The sequence below is a fragment of the Amborella trichopoda genome, chromosome 1 (genome assembly GCF_054954075.1).
Source record: "Amborella trichopoda isolate Santa Cruz 75 chromosome 1, AtrichopodaSantaCruz75HAP2 v2.0, whole genome shotgun sequence".
Classification (NCBI taxonomy): Eukaryota; Viridiplantae; Streptophyta; class Magnoliopsida; order Amborellales; family Amborellaceae; genus Amborella; species Amborella trichopoda.
Genome location: NC_142336.1, coordinates 43,811,313 through 43,830,114, shown reverse-complemented (window position 1 = coordinate 43,830,114; position 18,802 = coordinate 43,811,313). Strand labels below are relative to the sequence as shown.

Below are 18,802 nucleotides of genomic sequence, written 5' to 3'. Positions count from 1 at the left end.
CTCCAACACCTCCATGTAAATTTAGTAAAAATATAGACCATGGTGCCAGAAATTTTTCTTGTCTATTCGTAAATTTCCATAACACCAGACGATCGTATTACAAGCGTAATGGGTCAGTAGGGTTAGAAGTGAAACAGAATGCGCAATAAATGTTAGTCCCAATAAAAATAATAATAAATAAATAAAATTGAAATCGAAAAACAACTTACTCGGTTCTGTCATTAAATCACATGAGGGACCTAAGGTTCCATACCAAATCCCATAGACCAAACCATCCGGTGACAGGCTACCTTGATAATCCTCTAGGTGAATCTCCTTCGCCTCTTTTCTATTCTTCTCTATCTCTATTAGAGGGGTTAACCTCTTTTTATAGAGAACCATATTTTGTAACTCTCGCATTCATGGTCTATAAGAGTTGAGATTCAAATATAACTCGTCTTAATTTCCTTAAGTACGGCCAATTAAAATTAATAAGTTGTCACCAAACTGTTAATCCTATGCAATGAGTTAAACCTGCCATTAGTGCACCAATGACTCTCATAATAAGATGTCATCCAAGCATTCCTACAACTTAATAAAAAATATTTAAAAATTAAATAAATTTGTACATCTATAATATAAAAATAATAATTCTTATAAAGAATCTAAACACATCACTGGGTTTTCCCTCTTATGACACTGGATTTTCCCTCTAGTACAACATCCTATAAAAGCTCCAAAATGGATCCTAATATATGACATTGCCTCATCTCAACCACATGGGATTTCACATATACTATACAATATGGCTTTTGTATCATTATTGAAAAATAAATTCTTGAGATAAAAGGGCCTAATAGGCCTTATTTTCAACATCTCCCACGTGGCCTGAAGGCCCTTTAATTTCTTGTACATGGCATTGTCTCATGCTTTCTACATGAAATTTCTATAGACCTTACCAACGTTGTCAAACACCACACTTGGATTTCTTGACCTCAATGATTTTGTATATAGCATTGCCTCATGCTACCTGCATGAAATTTCTCATATACCTTACTAATGTGGTCATACACCACACTTAAATTTCCTAGCCTCAATAACCTTGTATATGGCATTACCTCATGCTACTTGCATAGAATTTCACATATACCCTGTCAATGAGGTCAAACACTACACTTTGATTTTTTGGCCTCAATGGTTTTGTATATGGCATTACCTTATGCTGCCTGTATGGGATTTCTCATATACATTACCAATTATTCACCAACACGTTGAATTTTATTTACATCTATCTTTTAACCAAGAGAAAAAAGCCTATTGCTTTCGCTTGTTTCTTCAATATGTCATCCACGACTGATATTTAAGTCCAAAGCTTCTATTCAAATCATAGATCAAAATAATAAAAAAACAATAATAATTTCACAAAGTTGTTGGTATTATCATATACATAAAGAAATCTTTAAGTGGTCTCAAACTTAACAATAATAAAAGAAAGAAATATAATATCATTTCCTTTTGACATGTTCAATAGGTTTCAAATCGATGACGTTATCAAACTATTCAATAATGGCTCCTGCTATTCTCAATATGTGGTTGTCATAATAATAACAAAAATTAATCCAATATAGTCTAGCATGCTAGATCAGGCTCTCACTTTCTTAATGTGCATTGATAGTTATAGGGCTAAAAAATTCAATTCTAATTTGGTAAATGATGAGTTACTCCCACTATTTAATGAACAACTATCACCAATATGATAATTCCAATGCATCATTAAATATTTTAATGTCATTTGGACCTATACAAAACATAATGAAATGTCAATGATAATTACATCTAATTGAAAAATAATAGCTCAACATAACATCCTCATGGGTACAAATTTAGTTTTCTAAATAAACGAAAGAATACTAAGCAAAAAAAATACCGAAAAGTAAGTCATCACTAAGTTAAAAATAATAAACAACATTATCAATCTAAACAATAAAACGCTTGGAAGACCCCGCCAAAACCAGATTGAAATGAGCTAGTTGAAGCGGTTCAACTGGTGAACAGCCAGTTTCGATCGATTCTTTAAAATTTGCAGTTCGATGGCATTCAAGCCGTTGGATCGGCCAGTCCAGTCATGACATTGTTAACAAAACTTTGTTGGCCCAAGCCTCCAGATACATGTTTACTCACACACAACACAAAAGAGAAAGCATTATCAATTTCTGAAAGAACTCAGCAGTTCCTAACAGCTAAAAGTACAACCCTATTCTTGCAGGGTACCACCGTGTTTAGAATCAATGTGAATGTCTCAAATACATAATGCTTCTGCTGGAAATGCAAAAAAAATCAAGTAGAATGCTTCCACCCAAAATGCCCATCAATATTGCATCCACCAAAATCGTAACAGTGCTAAACAGATGTATCAATTTTTTTGTGAGGAAAATTCTACTTATATCTTCAGCTTTTCAGGAATTTCACATAATCCAGAACGCGTTCGTTGAGACAAACTGAGAATGAAAAATTTTGTGTGAATCAATTCTAATCTATTCTTCTGAGGCCAGAGTTGGAGTCTCAGTGCAGCTCTTCATGTTATGTAGAGTCAACATTTTCTCCTCCGGTCTGCAGAGTCCTGCAAACAGATAACAACTATCAGTTTAAGCAATCACCCAGAACATCCTGTCAATTAAGGAAAAAAATGTTGACCAAGTTTGATGTCATAAGCGAGGATCTTTTTTTGTAATCAAAGTAATAACCATGATTAAAACATATTGTATAACTTATTGATAAAAATAATGAGTGAGTACACCATATTTAACCAGTGACTATTAGATAGAACCAGACCGGCTGGTTCGAGCAGGAAACTAGTGAACCGCCAACTGGCGGTATGTCAAGTCGAGTCTACCATGATGGACTGGATGGTCAAATGCCAAACTGGCAGGACCTAAATGGCCTTGAAAAGAACCGAAAAATACCCATTTTTCAAATATAGGTTCTTTTAGTGATTTTTTTTTCTTTTTTTTTTAAGTTGTCTAGGGGCATTTTGATAATTTTCATTATAAAAGAATGCTTTGGATTCATTATGAAAGAATGCTTTGGAAAAATTAGAAACAAGATTTGGAATTTTAAAATTTATAAAAGAAATGATATTTTACTTTTTTCTTTCAAAACAAAGAAATAGATTGTTTCTATTATTTATGTTAGGGGTTGCTTTTCTTTTGTTGTTCTTTTCTTGAAAACAATTATCAATAAATACCCAACAAGTTATGGTAACTTTTGCTGATATAAGTTTAATCTATTGCTAATTTACATGGTAGCTTATTGCATTAAATGCTAGTCTTTGCTAATATGGTAAGCTTATTGTGTTCTTTGGTATATAAATGAAAACACAATGTTGTTTTCATTGTAGCTTTTGCTTATACGATCGAGTAAGTTAGATCCATTGCTTCAAAAAGTGCTAGGCCACACCCCAACACCTAGGCAGGCGCCCAGAACCAGAGCGGCCCAGTAGAAAGAAAAATGTAGTATAAGTATCTAAGTCTAACAGTATAACTATATAACACAATCTATAATCCATATTCCAATGAATGAGGAGAATTTAGATAGTCCATAATCCATATTTTCATACAATGCTAGAACCATACAAGCATACACAAAAGAGTTAGATAGTAGAAACATGAAACTGAAAATAAGAAAAAGAAAATATATATAAATTCAACAAATATATAATCTAAGACTCAATAGTCAACACCAACAGTCAAGCGTCCCCAACTCTTCATTCTTCAATCATTATCATCATCATCTGAAAGAGTAGGGTCTTACCTCATTATATGCATCAGATCAGATTTGAGGCCATCAGATTCATCTCCCTCTTCAACATAACATTTGTCCTCCTCTGTTTCTTCTGAATCTGCCTCTTCCTCATCTTCTTCTACCGGCCCTAGGAGTCTTGGCTGCTCTACTTGGTGTCTCTGGACCCTTTTCTTTGTTTTTGTACTTCCCTGAACTCAATATTGTATAATCTGCTCCCTGATAGCCTCAGGAATATTTTTACACAGAGCAACATCCCCTTTAATACCGGCAAGGTGTTTTTCTAACCTATAAATACCTCCATTAGTATTCTTTCAACAATAATTACACCTAATACGATTTTTGTTATTCGGATTCGGGTTATGACCATACTTCCAACGCAAATCACCACTTCTAGAAGAACCTGAAGAAGATATTTCCATAGAACAAAGCTCATTTTCATCCTTTTCTGACTCTACTAATTTCAAATATTGTCTAATATCATCCCGAATAGCTTCAAGAACCTTTTTACAAAAAGCAGCATTCCCTTTAATATCGGCAAGGTGTTTCTTGAATTGGTTAATACTCTCATTGGTATCTTTTTCACAAAAATTACACCTTATACAATTTTTATTATTTGGTTTCAGGTTATAACTATACTTCCAACTCGGATCACTTCTTCTCGCAAAACCAGAAAGAGATATATCCAAATGACAAGGATTTTGTTCCTGTTTGTGTTTTACTGAACTCATATATTAGTTAATCTCCTCTCTGATAGGTTCACGAACATTTTTACAAGGGGCAACATTCCCCTTAATACCGGCAAGATGTTTCTTAAACGGGTGTGCCCCATTTTGTATCCTTTTCACAATAATTGTATCTTGCGCAATTTTTGTCATTCGGATTCGGTTTATATCCATATTTTCATCCTAGATCACCACTTCGACTAGATCTTGAAGAAGACATCTCAAAATAATACAAGCAATCTAAAAGATACAGTTTTCCACTTACTTGGATTACTCAAACTCCAAACTTCCACCTCTGAGATGTTTTTTGGTGCTAAAATATTCAAAAACACCCTCTAATAGGCCTAAAAATATTTCAAAACTAAATCTAATCTTAATGGGTGATGTTTGGATCCATTTCCCATAACTTTGAGAAACACTTCGATCCAATGAAAATCACAAATTCTAGGTTTTCTTTTTCTTTTTCTTTTTTTTAAGGTTTCTCTCTCTCTAAAATGGGCTCTAGTGGGTTTAGATTTCAAATGAATCTAAAACCCATCTTTAAAAAAAAATTTCAAAAAAACAATCAACAAATGGTATTTCCACCCCCTGAGTGCTGGGTGTCGTACTGCCTAGGGACCACCCGTCTAGTTTGGCCAGCTAGGACTGAGCGCCCAAGCCTTCTAGACCACTTAGGCACTTGACAGTCCGTTTTTTAAATCACTGGTTAGATTAAGACTTATTTAATCTTACCTTGATCGTGTCGTTTTTTACCTAATCATTGAAACATATATGGAACAAAAAAGGGTTTCCATTTTAAGTTAAGAACATGAATAGGGTACATTGTTCCAAAAGGTGGACCGCCTAGCACCTAGGCAACTCCCTGGGCGAGACGCCCTGCCCCGGGGCAGAAATGCCCCTCATTGAAGGGTATTTTTGGATCTTTTAGAAAAATATGAGGGGAAAAGGTTTTAGGTTCATTTCAAACCTAAACCCCATTAGAGTCCATGTGATTTCCCTAGATTGTAGGGGCTCTTCCTACTCGGTCGAGGTTCTAGGAGCCCGCCTAGACGCTAGGCAGGCTGGAACCCCCGGCCGCCTAGGCACCACCCAGCGTTTTTTGGAACATTGATAGGGTACTTTGATTTTTTTTTTTTTTTTTTTTTTTTTTATGTGAAAAAATTCACATCATAGATACTAGGTATTTTCATGCTAATATTTTTCTTTTTTGTGAATGTCAGGTATTTTCATTCGTTATTAGTTTTTTCGAACAAACGAAAACATCCCTTATAAGGGGTAATTCTTAATTTGTAATGCAGGCCAACTTCACACAACAAATTTCATATCCAACATTCATGTCTTTAAAGGCATTTTTGGGCCCCAAATGCTCAAGAAAATCACAAAACGGATTTTCACCTCATGGGCATTGTGCCACTGTTTCTAAAATGGGATAATAATAGTGATTTAAACATTAGAATGAAAAGTTATGTGTATACAAAGTAGGGATATTGTTTCACAAATGTTTATGTAGGACGGTTTTGTCTTATTTTATTGTGCCAAGGTTAAAAATGTCTAATATGAATTCTATTTTTAATTAGCAGTTTTAATTATACTAGAACTAGGATTAGGGGTCCTATAAAGTGTATAACTTAGGGTTTTCATTTAGAGTTAATTATTTCCTTCAACAACATTGTTTCTTTGGATTCTATTCAATTTGGAGAGCCATTGAAGCTAGACTTGTTAGCTTCCAGTTCTTTTTTTTTTTGTTTTGGGAAGCAGTTAACTGTTAGCTTCCAGTTCTTGTCAATCAAATTATCAGAGTTTCTTTTCTATTCTTCTAAGTTTATTCAAACTTCCACCAATTGGTATCAGAGCAGCTCGTCTCCAAAAGCATCCTAAAATCTGCTGCAAATTTGAGCAATGGCTAGAGGAGCTTGGACCAACACAGGAAGAATTCCAAGATTTGATGAGGAGATTTGAAGATTTGGTGCTAGAAGTGTGCCACAACTACTGTGAATAACAATCTACCATTCATGACAATGAAGTGTCTGAAACTGAGGAGGAGAACCCATTCCACAACCAGGGGAGAAAAATCACGTTAGAAAATTGTGCAGTTTGTGCTCTTTAAGCATAACAAGGAATTCGGGTTGATATTCCTAAATTTTCAGGAAGATCACATTAGCAGACTTTACAGATTGGATTGCCAATGTAGAATATCTTCTTCGAGTGGAAATAATTAACAGAAGAAAAGAAGGTAAATTTTGTAGCTAACAGTTGAAGGGCCATGCCTTAATCTGCTGACAGCAGTTGCAGGCAAGTCAAGTTTGTAAAATCAAGTCTAAACTTGTGACTTGGAGGAAGATGAAATCATGAAAGGAGAAGTTTGTTCCCTCAAATAATGCAGAAGCCCTATATAAGAGACTTTATCATCTTCATCAAAAGTAGTTGATCATGCAAGAATACACACGAGTTCTAGCTATTGATGATCGAAAACGAGATAAATGATAATGATGCTCGGCTCGTTGCAAGGTATAAAACTGGACCAAAATTTCAAATTCAAGACGAGTTAATTTTGCATAGAACATTAGTCTTGAGAAGGATATAAGCAAAAAGTTGAAACAAAGTTGAGGAGGGGCTCTGTAAATCATTCTTTCGATTGGAGGAACATCTTTGGTTAAAAAGGGGCGTGTTGCAAATCAAAACCCAGAGAAGTTGTTGGCTCAAGTTCAAAAACAGGTGATGCATCTAAAGCAGCAATAGGCCCAGCTGCAATATAATCTGTGAACAATGGCCCAAGTATTTTAAATGCGGCAAGCCTGGGCATTGATCCTTTTAAATGCGCCAAAAAGCAGTACACAGTTACATGACGGGGATGAAGATTATAAAGAAGATATTGATGCGAGGTCTATTTATGACAAGGAGCTTGATGAAGAACCTGAAGGCAGTGATGATATGTATCTCGATGAAAGAAAATTTCTTGTCATCAGGCGGTTATTAACAGCCTTAAAGATGATTGAGGAGCCTTGACTTTACATCAATATCTGCACAAGGTGTACAGCCCAGGTCGCACCATCATTTTGATAGCAGGAGTTGCAGCAACATGGCATCACAGGAGATTATGGATGAGTTAAAAAGTATGAGAAGCATTCACAGCTATATAAAATTTTATGGTTGAAATGAGGTAATGAATCCATGTTAATTCTCATTGTTTGGATAATATTTCCATTGGGAAAACCTACGAGGAATCTTTATGTTGTGATGTGTTGCCGCTGGATGCGATCATATGTTATTGGGTCACCGATGGGAGTACGATTGTTTTGTTATACACCATAGGAAACACAATACATAATACATTCTGGACCAAAGTTCCAAAAAACACCAGGCGGCGCCTAGAGGGCTGAGGGGGTCCAGGCGGCCCAAGTGGAAGAATAGGGTGGGCGATGTCCAAAAATACATTTCTAGGTCCAAATTGTATGTAAAAAATGCAAATTGAGGCATTTTTAATACATTTTTTATGTTCAATCAATCCAAGCACCATCAACTGTTGGAAATAAAATGAATAACTTTATTCTATTTGATGGACATAATTGTCATTTATCTTTTGTTTAGTCCTTATTTATCCTATGTTTCTAACTAAAGGCAGTATTGCCCATAAATTGTTATTAGGGTTATTACTTAATGTTATAAGAGGGGTAGAGGTCACAAGTGACTTCTAAGCAACCAACTTTCCCTCTCTACATGCGATCTCTAAGCCAGTCACTTTCCCTCTTTCTCTCTCTACCTCTAACATCTCTCTCTCTCCCCCCCCCCCCCCAGTGTTTCCAAAAGTGTTAGGCGTCACCCAGTCGGCCACGGGGGTCCAGATCGCCCAATGTTTAAGCGGGCCCCCAGAGCCTAAGCGGCCCAATTTAAAAAAAAAAAAAAACTGATTACTGATAATGATTAATCCATAAGAATTTTGATAATCCATAAGACCATAATCTATATTTTCATAAAATGCTAAAACAGTAAAACCATACAAGCATACACTAATAGTCTGATACACTGTAGAATGTACACACAAAAGAACTAGAAATTAGAAACTAAAAATACGAAAAAGAAAATATACAGAAACTCAAAAAATATACAGTCTAGGACACAATAGTCAACACTCAACACAACAGTCAACACTCAACACCAAGAGTCTTCCGTCATCATCATCATCCTCGTCATCAGAAAGAATAGGGTAAGCTTTCAACATATGCATTAAATTCGAGGTCATCATCATCAGAATCATCTCCCTCTTCAATGTAACGCTCGTCCATTGGTATGTGTCTGCTTCTTATGAATCTGCCTCTTCCTCCACCTCTTCTTCTACCTCCCTCTTACTAGTATGTGCAGATGAGGCCTAGGAGTCTTGGATGCTCTACCCTTTTCTATCCTTTTGTGCTTCCCTGAACTCATATATTGTACAATTTCCTCCCTGGTAGCCTCAAGAACATTTTTACACGACAACATCCCCCTTAGTATTAGCAAGGTGTTTTTTAAACCGGTAAATGCCCCCATTAGTATCATTTCTACAATAATTATATTTAATACGATTTTTGTCATTCGGATTCGGGTTATAACCATACTTCCAACTTGGATCACCACTACTAGAAGAACCTGGAGAAGATATTTCCATAGAACAAGGCTCATTTTCATCATTTTCTGGTTCTTTTAAATTCAGAAATTGTCTAATATCATCTCGAATAGCTTCAAAAACCTTTTTACAAGAAGGAACATTCCCTTTAATACCAGCAAGGTGTTTATTGAATCAATTAATACCCCCATTGGTATCTTTTTCACAAAAATTACACCTTATACAATTTTTATCGTTTGGTTTTGTGTTATAACCATACTTTCAACCCGTATCACTTCTTCAAGAAGTAGCAGAAATAGATCTATTCAAATGACAAGGATTTTGTTCCTGTTTTCATTTTACAGAACTCATATATTGCTTAATCTCCTCTCTAATAGCTTCAGGAACATTTTTACAAGGGGCAACATCCCCCTTAATACCGGCAAAATGTTTCTTAAACCGGTTTATGCCCCCTTTGGTATCTTTTTCGAAAAAATTGTATCTTGTCATTTGAATTCGGGTTATATCCATATTTCCAACCCAGATCTCCACTTCGACTAGATCCTGTAGAAGACATCTCAAAATAAAACAAGCAATCTAAAAAATAAAGTTTGGCACTTACTTTAATTGCTCGAACTCCAAACTCCCACCTCTGAAATGTTTTCTGGTGGCTAAATAATAAAAAACACCCTCTAATAGGATTATAAAACTCCAAAACTAAATCAAATCTACCTGGGTGATGTTTGGATCCATTTCCGTAACTTTGATAAACATTTTGATCCAATGAAAGTTACAAAATTTAGTTTTCTTGAGGTTTCTTTCTCTAAAATGGGTTCTTGTGGGTTTAGGATTCAAATAACCTAAAAACCCATCCTTAAAACGCTTTATGTTTCAAAAAAAATCAATACAATGAAAAAAAATAAAAAATTCTGCCCCTAGGAGGGGCGCAAGCTGCAAGGCTGGGTAGTGGCGGTCCGCTTTTTCAAACAATGCTCCCTCCCTAGTTCTTCATCATCATATTATTTTCTTTCCTCTCTTTCTCGCTAGATCCTACCAAACTATTTTCTTCTCAACTTTAATTTCAACTCGGTATCATAGCCAAACGATCAATAAGGATGGTAGGGTCAATATTCAAAAAGGTGCATAGGAACTTTGTTTAGGGCTGCCATCACCCTTTGGGTTAGATGTCATCATCATGCCTTAAAACCCCAACATTTTTTTCCAACAATATCAGAGCCAAACGATCCTATTTTTTTTTTTCTAACAATATTTCCTCTCTATAAATATTCTCTATAGGGGGTGTGTTCTCTACACTTGGGGACAAAGTTGACCTCCCTCTCCCTCATAGGCAGGTACACCCAAGTCTCTCTCTCTATCTTATGTATTTTATGTTAAGGGTTTTGAATTGTATAGAGCCTAAAGAAGGGGTACACCCTAGCTTTGTGGTGGTACTTGTGCTTGTATTTGTGCGTTGTATTTTGCTTCCATCTCAAGTCATGCTCTCAAGAGGTTTTGCCTAGGCTTCTCGAATTAGGAGACGAGGTTAGGACCAAGATCCTATGTGTTATTGGTGAAGGCGACCCCGTGTGTGGTGTATGACGTCCTTGGGGATAACCAGAGGTAAGGTATTCGGTATTGTCGTCTTCCATGTTTTCTTGAGCTCATTGAATGTCCTTTGTAATTTTCAGTTTAATGTATTGAATGAAATTGTGTTTTTATGGCATGCAAGTGAGAATCCTTGGCATCTTTGTTATTCTCTTGATTTAAAAGTTGTATTTGAAGACATGTAAGTGATCCAGGCGGTAGAATAAAAGAAAAGAAAGAAAAATTTTAATAGGCACATACTAGCCCAGGTCACATAGTCGTACTTTCAACTCCTAGTATGGACTCTTACCAAGACACTTTTACACCTGCAGCCAAGTTGAACGTTGTGAGGAACATTCTTTCACTAGCTGCGAATAAATTGTGACTACTCCATCAGGTAGATGTTAAGAATGCATTCTTGAATTGAGACATCCAAGAAGAAATATTTATGGCCATGCCCTCTTGGTTTTCAGATTAAGGGGGAGACAGGAAAGTTTTGTAAGTTAAAGAAGCCAATATAAGGACATAAACAATCTCCTAGAACATGGCTTAAAAAAAAATTGAGGAAAACATGGTTTAAAAAATTCAGTGAGGCACTGATGAAATTTGGGTTCAAAAGGAGCCAAGTTTATCATAAACTCTCTATGAAGAAGGATATTGCTGGAATTACTTCCCTTGTTGTTCATGTTGATGATATTGTTGTGACAGGGGATAATGCGAAGGGTATTGAAGATCTTAAGTCTTATTTATGCTAGGTGTTTGATATCAAAGATTTAGGACCCCTTAAGTATTTTTTGGGAAATGAAGTGGCAAGATCAAAAAAAGGGATAGCCATATCCCAAAGAAAATATGGGTTCAACTTGTTACAACAAACAGGGATGTTAGGATCTAGACCTGCAGTTACTCTTCTAGAAGTCAATCATATAACCTTCATGAACAAAGGGGAGAGCTACTCAAAGATCCTAATCAGTGTCAACGAATAGGGGGCGAGCTTATATATCTCACAATAACTCAACTACACATTTCTGATGCAATTAGCGTGGTCAGCCAATTTATGCATGCACCACTAAGACCCACTTCAATGCTGTGTACAAAATATTAAGATATCTCATGCACCAGGGAAAGGAATATTTTTCTCAAATCAAGGACATCCCGCAGTTTACATAGATGCTGATTAAGTTGGTTGCCAAACCGATAGAAGATCCACAATGCATATTGTAGCTTTGTTTTGGGAAACCTGGTTACTTGGACAAGCAAGAAGTAAAATGTGGTGGCAAGATCCAGTGTTGAAGCAAAATACAGAGCAATGGCTCATATAACATGTTAAGTAATGTGGATCAAAAGTGCTCATTTTTATTTGGGTGTCAAACTTAAGCTTCCCATGACTCTATATTGTGACAATGAAGCTGTCATTCATATCGCAAAAAATCTTATTTTTCGTGAAAGGGCAAAACACATTGAAGTAGATTTGTCACTTTATCATAGAGAAGGTTGCTACCAAGATCATTCAGACTCTTTATGTGAAGTCTAAAGATCAACTTGCAAATCTTTACCAATGCCGTTGGACGGGACAGGACATATTACATCACATCAGAAGCAAGCTGGTCATTATTGATATTGATGCACCAGCTTGAGGCAAAGTGCTGGAAATAAAAGGAATAAGTTTTATGATATTTAATGGAAAGAACAGTCGTTTGTCTTTTTTTAGTCCTTACCTGTCATATGTCTCTAAATAAGGGCAATATTGTCCATAAATTGTAATTAGGGTTATTACTTAATGTTATAATAAGGGTAGATGTCACAAGTGACCTCTAAGCCACTCGCTTTCCCTCTCTATCTCTCACACGTCTCTCTCTCTCTCTCTCCCTCCATCATCATCTTTATTTTTTTGTCCTCTCTAGAACCTACCAAACCATTTTCTTCTCTACTTTAATTTCAACTAAGACAAACCAAAGTATTTGACATCTGGACGATTAGTTAATAACACATTAAGAAAAACAAGAAAATATAATCCAACATTCAAATTCAGCACTAGACATAACACATAGTCCGTAGTTCATAGTTCCGCCCATACACTCCATAATCCATACTAATGTTTAAAAAACGGATCGGCGACCCGAATTGTCCACCACGGAAACCATGTCGGATCGGTGGCTCGGTGTGTTGAATTGGATAATTGGCCGAATTGGCAAGTTACATCCCAAATTTTTTTCAAAAAATCACTATAAATCTCTAAAAATAGTGTTCTTTTAGTTTCTAAAAGAAATTACGAGTGGTGCATTATGTACTTTCATTATTTTGTAAAAATAGGTAAATACCGACATTTTCCTGTCAGAATGTCTGTATAATTATTAATAATAATATAATATTATAATATTGTATCAAAATAGTTTAAAAATAGGGAAAATATCTCCATACCCCCTATTTTTAGGTTTTATTTCACAATAAACCCAAGATTTTAAAATATATCTTGGGGCATAAAAATTGTAGATTTTATTTCTTCTAACCCCCTGAGCTAATTTAAACCTGTGTTTTTAGGCCAAACAAATCTAAAAAGACATGCCTTTTCTAAAAGCCATTCTCCCAAACTTCTAGAGAGAGAGAAGGGCTCATGGGGGTGAGATGTTACCGAGAGAGGAGAAAGAGGTGTTTGGAGAAACACGGGAGGAGAGAGAGTGAGAGACGCAATAAGAGAGAGAAAGAGAGAACTGTGGGGTATATAAGTGAAGAGAGAGAAAGGATTGGGTTTAGAAAGAACATGTCTTTCTCATTTTTATTTAGGTTAAAAAATAGGTTCAAAGCGGTCAGGGGGTTAGAAGATATCTTTTGAAACCTTGGGTTTATTAAGAAATGAAACCTAAAAATTGGGGATATGGAAATATTTCCCCTTAAAAATATTAAAAAGCACTTCCATATTATAAGATTAAAAAAAAAATTCTCATATAAAGTTAAATTACTATCACATCAAATATTTATTAATTGTCTTTACACGTCCATATCACAACGTAACTAACTATAATATTATACATTGAATTTGAAATTATTTATTTATATTTTATAATCATTTTACTATACAAAAAAATGAATTTGAAATTTGTCATATAATATCATCTAATTTAAAAAAATCTAATTTACAACTATAACAATTTGCGTGCATAAAGCAGTTGCAGAATTGTCCCACATCGACAATTCTATGAAGCAACGAGTTCCATAAAAGGCTTGAGGCCCGTGCCTTAATTGCTCTTGGTTGAGCAGGGCACGTGGTCAGCGTGCAGTTGGGCCAATTATTGCTTGTGGGGCCCATCTATTAAAAAAAAATTAGACAATAAAAAAACGTGACATTTTTCAAAAATTAAAAGCATCAAAAATTAAAAGCAAATAAAAAACGTGACGTGTTTCAAAACATGACATCAGAATCGATGACGTGTCCGATCTGTGATGGCATCAATCTGACTCCTTATAGCAAATCATCCAGATCTCGTTTTATTAGCATATCCAAGATAGTGCCACATATACCCGATCAGGTTCAGGCGAATCTAGATCGGATCGACATTTTTTTTTAACCTTGATCCATACTATTACCATCGTTACCATCGAAAACCATGCTCCTTACTCCATAGTCGATACATACAACTCCATCCATACACTTCATAGTCCACACCATTGCCATGATTACCATCCCAGTCCATAATCCATACACAAGAGGATGAAAACCTAACCCCCTCCCTCTCCTGTGCCCCCTTAGTTACGGGGGAAAAGGATGAAAATGCCCTCCACGAGGGGCATTTTTGCCCCTGGGCAGGTACAACCCCAGGCGATCTCTCAAGGCTAGGCGCTGAGTCAGGGACATGCATGGGACCAGCATCTTCTCATTTCAATTGTTAGATATCCATCAAGTACTGACAACGCCAGTTCCTCGTTGAGCCTACTTCGGTGGAACAAACCCTCAATTAGGCTTCCAAGAAATGTGTACCTAGGGGGATGAAAAAATTGGAAGAAAGGGAGAGAATGGAGGAGGTAGGGAATACACAGACGGCTATAATGAGGCCACCATTGAATGCCACTGCAAATCTCCACCATCAACTTGGTCTTCAGATTAGGGTAAGAGATATCAGCAACCACGAATTGTACGACACGAGGGCAGTCCAAGGGCTTTATGATCAGGATTTGATAATTGAAGTAGACTAGGATTTAAATCTGGATGGGGGTGATGTGCAGTGGGGGCCCAGCAAATTGTTGATCAGTGGGTGCCAGTTGCTTGCTCTTACTTTGATGAACTGAGTGACAGACAGCTGTTTGGGCAACTAGGGTTGTTCGATTAATATTTGTTGGCATGGACGATGAGGATTTCAAGATAGGGGTGGGAACAAATGAGAAATTTCCCAAGGAGGGAAGGGTAATTACGAAGTGGAGGGTGGGATGCTAAAACGTGGCAACGAAATCGTTGGTTTCTAGATATGTGCATGGACTCAAGAGGTGGGTAATTTGAATTTAACATGATTGAATTTGAAGTGGAACTCAAAATTAGGTCCCATCAGAATAAACCAATAGTTTTGGGTAGATATATTTTTTCTGAGTTGTATGGTTGGATCAACAAGATGGTTATTGATTAGAATGAGCTGCTTGACAGGGACCGACCTCTCACACGGCTGCTTTGTTTTGTCTGAAAAACTTTTTCCCATCGAAATTTCAGAGCCCGAAAGTTTGTCGGTTATTTCAACTACGAACTACAATTTGCTAGCCCTCCAGATTAGCGCACCCTCTTCTCATACTCCTAGCTTTCATGGGCATCCGTGCTCCCTTCAATGGAGCTCAAGCTCCTCCAACCAGGAAGAAGAATAAAATCCTTTTGGCACTCATGGGTAATGTGAATTGAGAAAGAACACTGGGGAGCTTGCAATGAAATAAACTCTAGGGTTAGTGTCAAATTAGGTATCTGGTTGAGGATCTGCAAAGCTCTGAGAGGAACAGAGCTGAAAGATCCCCAATCAACCTTCACAAAGGCCTTGCAAAGATTGCATGGTCGGGGGGAAGGTTACGCGACTGGGCTCCTGTTGGGGGGTATTCTTGGGGTGAAAGGGGTTCTGTGGTCCAGAAACTCTATTAGGCATGATAATATGGCCATAGACTGCATAAAGTTCACGTAAAATGGGGCTGAACGAGTTATAGAGGGGTGTGTTTTTGAGGTGGGACATAGAAGAGGGGGAGTTGTTTGTTGCTGAGAGGGAAAAGTTGGGCTTACCTGGTCGCATCAACTCTTCATATTTAGGTATCAGCCAAGGATGAATTACCAAGCTGATATAGCAAGGGCACTCTAGAGATGACTAGCAGATCGGATCCTCCCTCTCTCCAACAAGAGAATGTATGTGTGTGTTTGTGTTGGGGGCGGGAAGGTGCCACAGAGGTCCGGGCTCTGTCTCTAGGTGAAGATGATGCCATCAACAGTGAGTAGCTCTACAGCAAGGAAAGGGGTCTCTCCCTGACTAATGCTAACAAAAACAAAGACATGTATGTGATCATCATCAAAATAAAATAAAACATTATTTTCTTTTATTGTTGAACATTATTTTCTTTTATTGTTGAACAAAAGTAGAATATTTACATGTCCCTAGAGGTAATCTCAGCAGTTCCCCACTAAATCAACAAGACACCAAATGAATGATTAACCATCGTTTCCAATGTTTATGAGATTAATAAACAAAAGTACAATGAGCCTTGAAATAATTAAAAATCCTCACTAAATGAAAATTATTCTTCATTTCATTTAAGACTTATCAAAGCTATGGCAAGTAAGATATCTTTGAAATTTCATTTCTTCAGTCAATAACAGAAATTTAAAATTTATCCAAAATGAAGAAGCTCATGACGGAGGAAGAAAATGCAAACCTGAACAATTGGGGATGTCCCAAACTGCAATAGAAGAAGATGTACACTCCGTACTGCAGAGTTCGTGATTGTCTTCATGGTTGACATTCATCGCAAGCATCCAAGACCCAATAGTAACATCCTCATTGCTGAACATTCTAAAACTGTAATATGGAGAACAATGGATACTTCCCAGTTACCATTTATGCAAAAGAGGACATATCCTGGCTATGCAATATTGTTCAGGTGCACATGAACAATTTCTAGAGAATCAGGATAAAACAATATTTCAGTTATGAAACAATGGAAGTTTTCAGCATCAACTATGCAACAAATATTTCATTCTTTCAATGGCCTTCATTTTGCAAACCCAAAATACAGTTTGTCCAGGGAAGAATAACATTTGCAAGCCTGCAGGTGTCAACCAAAGGCATCTTAAGCAAGAAATTGTGTATCGTAATAATCAAAGAACAAGGAATCAGAAGTCACAACAACTACACAATTCTGAGCATTTCAAAAGGCAATATATGTTGACTGATGGCTAAATTTCTTGAGTATTCACATCTGTTCTTTAAGTGATAGGTTCTTTGACAAAAGGCACAGGATTAGCCACCCTCTGACGAATCCCTTTCAGAGCGTGTTACTACAACTAATAATTATTTACCATTATGATAAAAATAGCTACTTAGCACAAAAAGCTGAACATGGGCGGATAGAATTAACCTGTAGATGGAATAATTGCACTCAGGTGATACCATGGTAGACATGATTTGTATCATCACACCAAATTTTGTGGAGAAGATTAAATGTCAATCAGCATGACCACAATGCGATGCATTCATAGCAGAATGCCAGTAGCATTCAATTAGTTCAAGACAATTTGTCAGAGAAATAATTTCTTGCCACCAATTCAACAGAACCAACCACACATCATCTAAGACAAAAATTTATTGACAGTGTAAAATGTATCTCCACAAAGCACGAGGTGCTATGATTTGAATTATTTCATTTGACAACCACGCAGATGCCATTTAAGGAAAACAGCATACTCAAGAACTCATTCCTAGCCAAGCAGCGAGTACAAGAATAACAAACCAGATTGCATTGGACCCAGGGTCAAGACAAACTTTATGCTAAACAATGTAGTAACATGTTTATGGGAACTTACTCCAGCCAACTCATCAATTCAACTCAAAAGAAGGTATCATATGAGGTGACTTGGTGCAAAACCAGGCACTAACCAGAAAGGTTTGAGTCCGGTTATGCAACAAAGACTCGTTGATCACCGTCAGAGGAAGTGAAAGTGGTCCCTTCAACCCACGAAGCCACTATACCATAGGGCTGAGCCACTACACCAAGTAGGGCCTTCTCAACTACACAATGTGGGCGGAATTCTGTCATTAAGCAAAATCCTCTACTATTCAAACTTATAGCAATTACAAGTTTATATGAAGTCCAACACAAACAAACCCTCACTGGAACAAACCCTAGACAGATATGACTATTTTGCCTTTAGAACAATAGAATAATCCCAGTACTACCCTTGTTACTCCATTCCTAAGCACCAACTATCTATGCATGCAATTAAATGGTGCAAACAATTTCCCATTCCCCAAGTTTTCCATGCATGAAGCCAATTTCCCATGCATTGAAACTACACACCATTAACATTTCAGAAAAAACAAGGCTGCCAGCCTGACATCCAGTGCTCAGTGCCTAGGGGCGGGCGCCCAGAACCTCAAACGCCTTGAGGTGAAAAACAATTTCAGATATATGAAATATATGTGCTGCCCATACACATATATATGGAGACATTTGTGCAAATTTTGTATTTTTTTGCATGTTTAACTAACCTTTTTTAGGCATATACATACACCTAAATGTTGAAACACATTCAAAACTTCAAATCATTGAAAATTTAGTTTAGCATTTTAGTTTCCATCTCTTCAATCCATACTCCATAGTGGCATACATGTCATACAATCACAATGCACAGTTACACATGTAGACATAGTCAAATGAACTCCAAGTCTCCAATAAGATCATTACAAAGATGCAATATAAGATATACGATGAAATACAAAAGAAGAGAGAAAAGATCTTCGATTCTTCAATAATTATCAGTTAGAATCTTCACCATCGCTTGGACCGCCATCTAAATCGACACCATCACCATCGCAATCATCATTGTCTTCAACATATTGCTCATCTTCTTTAGTTTCTTCTGAATCTACCTCCTCCTCCATCTCCCTCACCCTTCATGAAGTATCAA

General features: G+C 36.7%; 1 protein-coding gene across 4 annotated transcripts in view; it reads right to left on the bottom strand.

Annotated features, from left to right (window-relative positions):
• Window positions 1-2,170: 2,170 nt before the first annotated feature.
• LOC18442147 (putative beta-1,3-galactosyltransferase 14) overlaps window positions 2,171-18,802 on the bottom strand; it is a 30,098-nt gene continuing 13,466 nt past the window's right edge. For 3 of the 4 annotated variants that reach the window (XR_016055533.1, XM_011627961.3, XM_020672209.2), the window contains 2 exons: window positions 16,552-16,694; window positions 2,171-2,599 (listed from right to left, as the gene is read on the bottom strand). Coding sequence is in view for 2 of the 4 variants with exons in the window: in XM_011627961.3 (XP_011626263.1) it covers window positions 2,514-2,599; window positions 16,552-16,694 (229 nt within the window). In the remaining 2 variants the exon portion in view is untranslated. Of the gene's footprint in view, window positions 2,600-16,551; window positions 16,942-18,802 lie in introns of all 4 variants that reach the window. The other variant, XR_016055532.1, reaches the window with a different exon arrangement.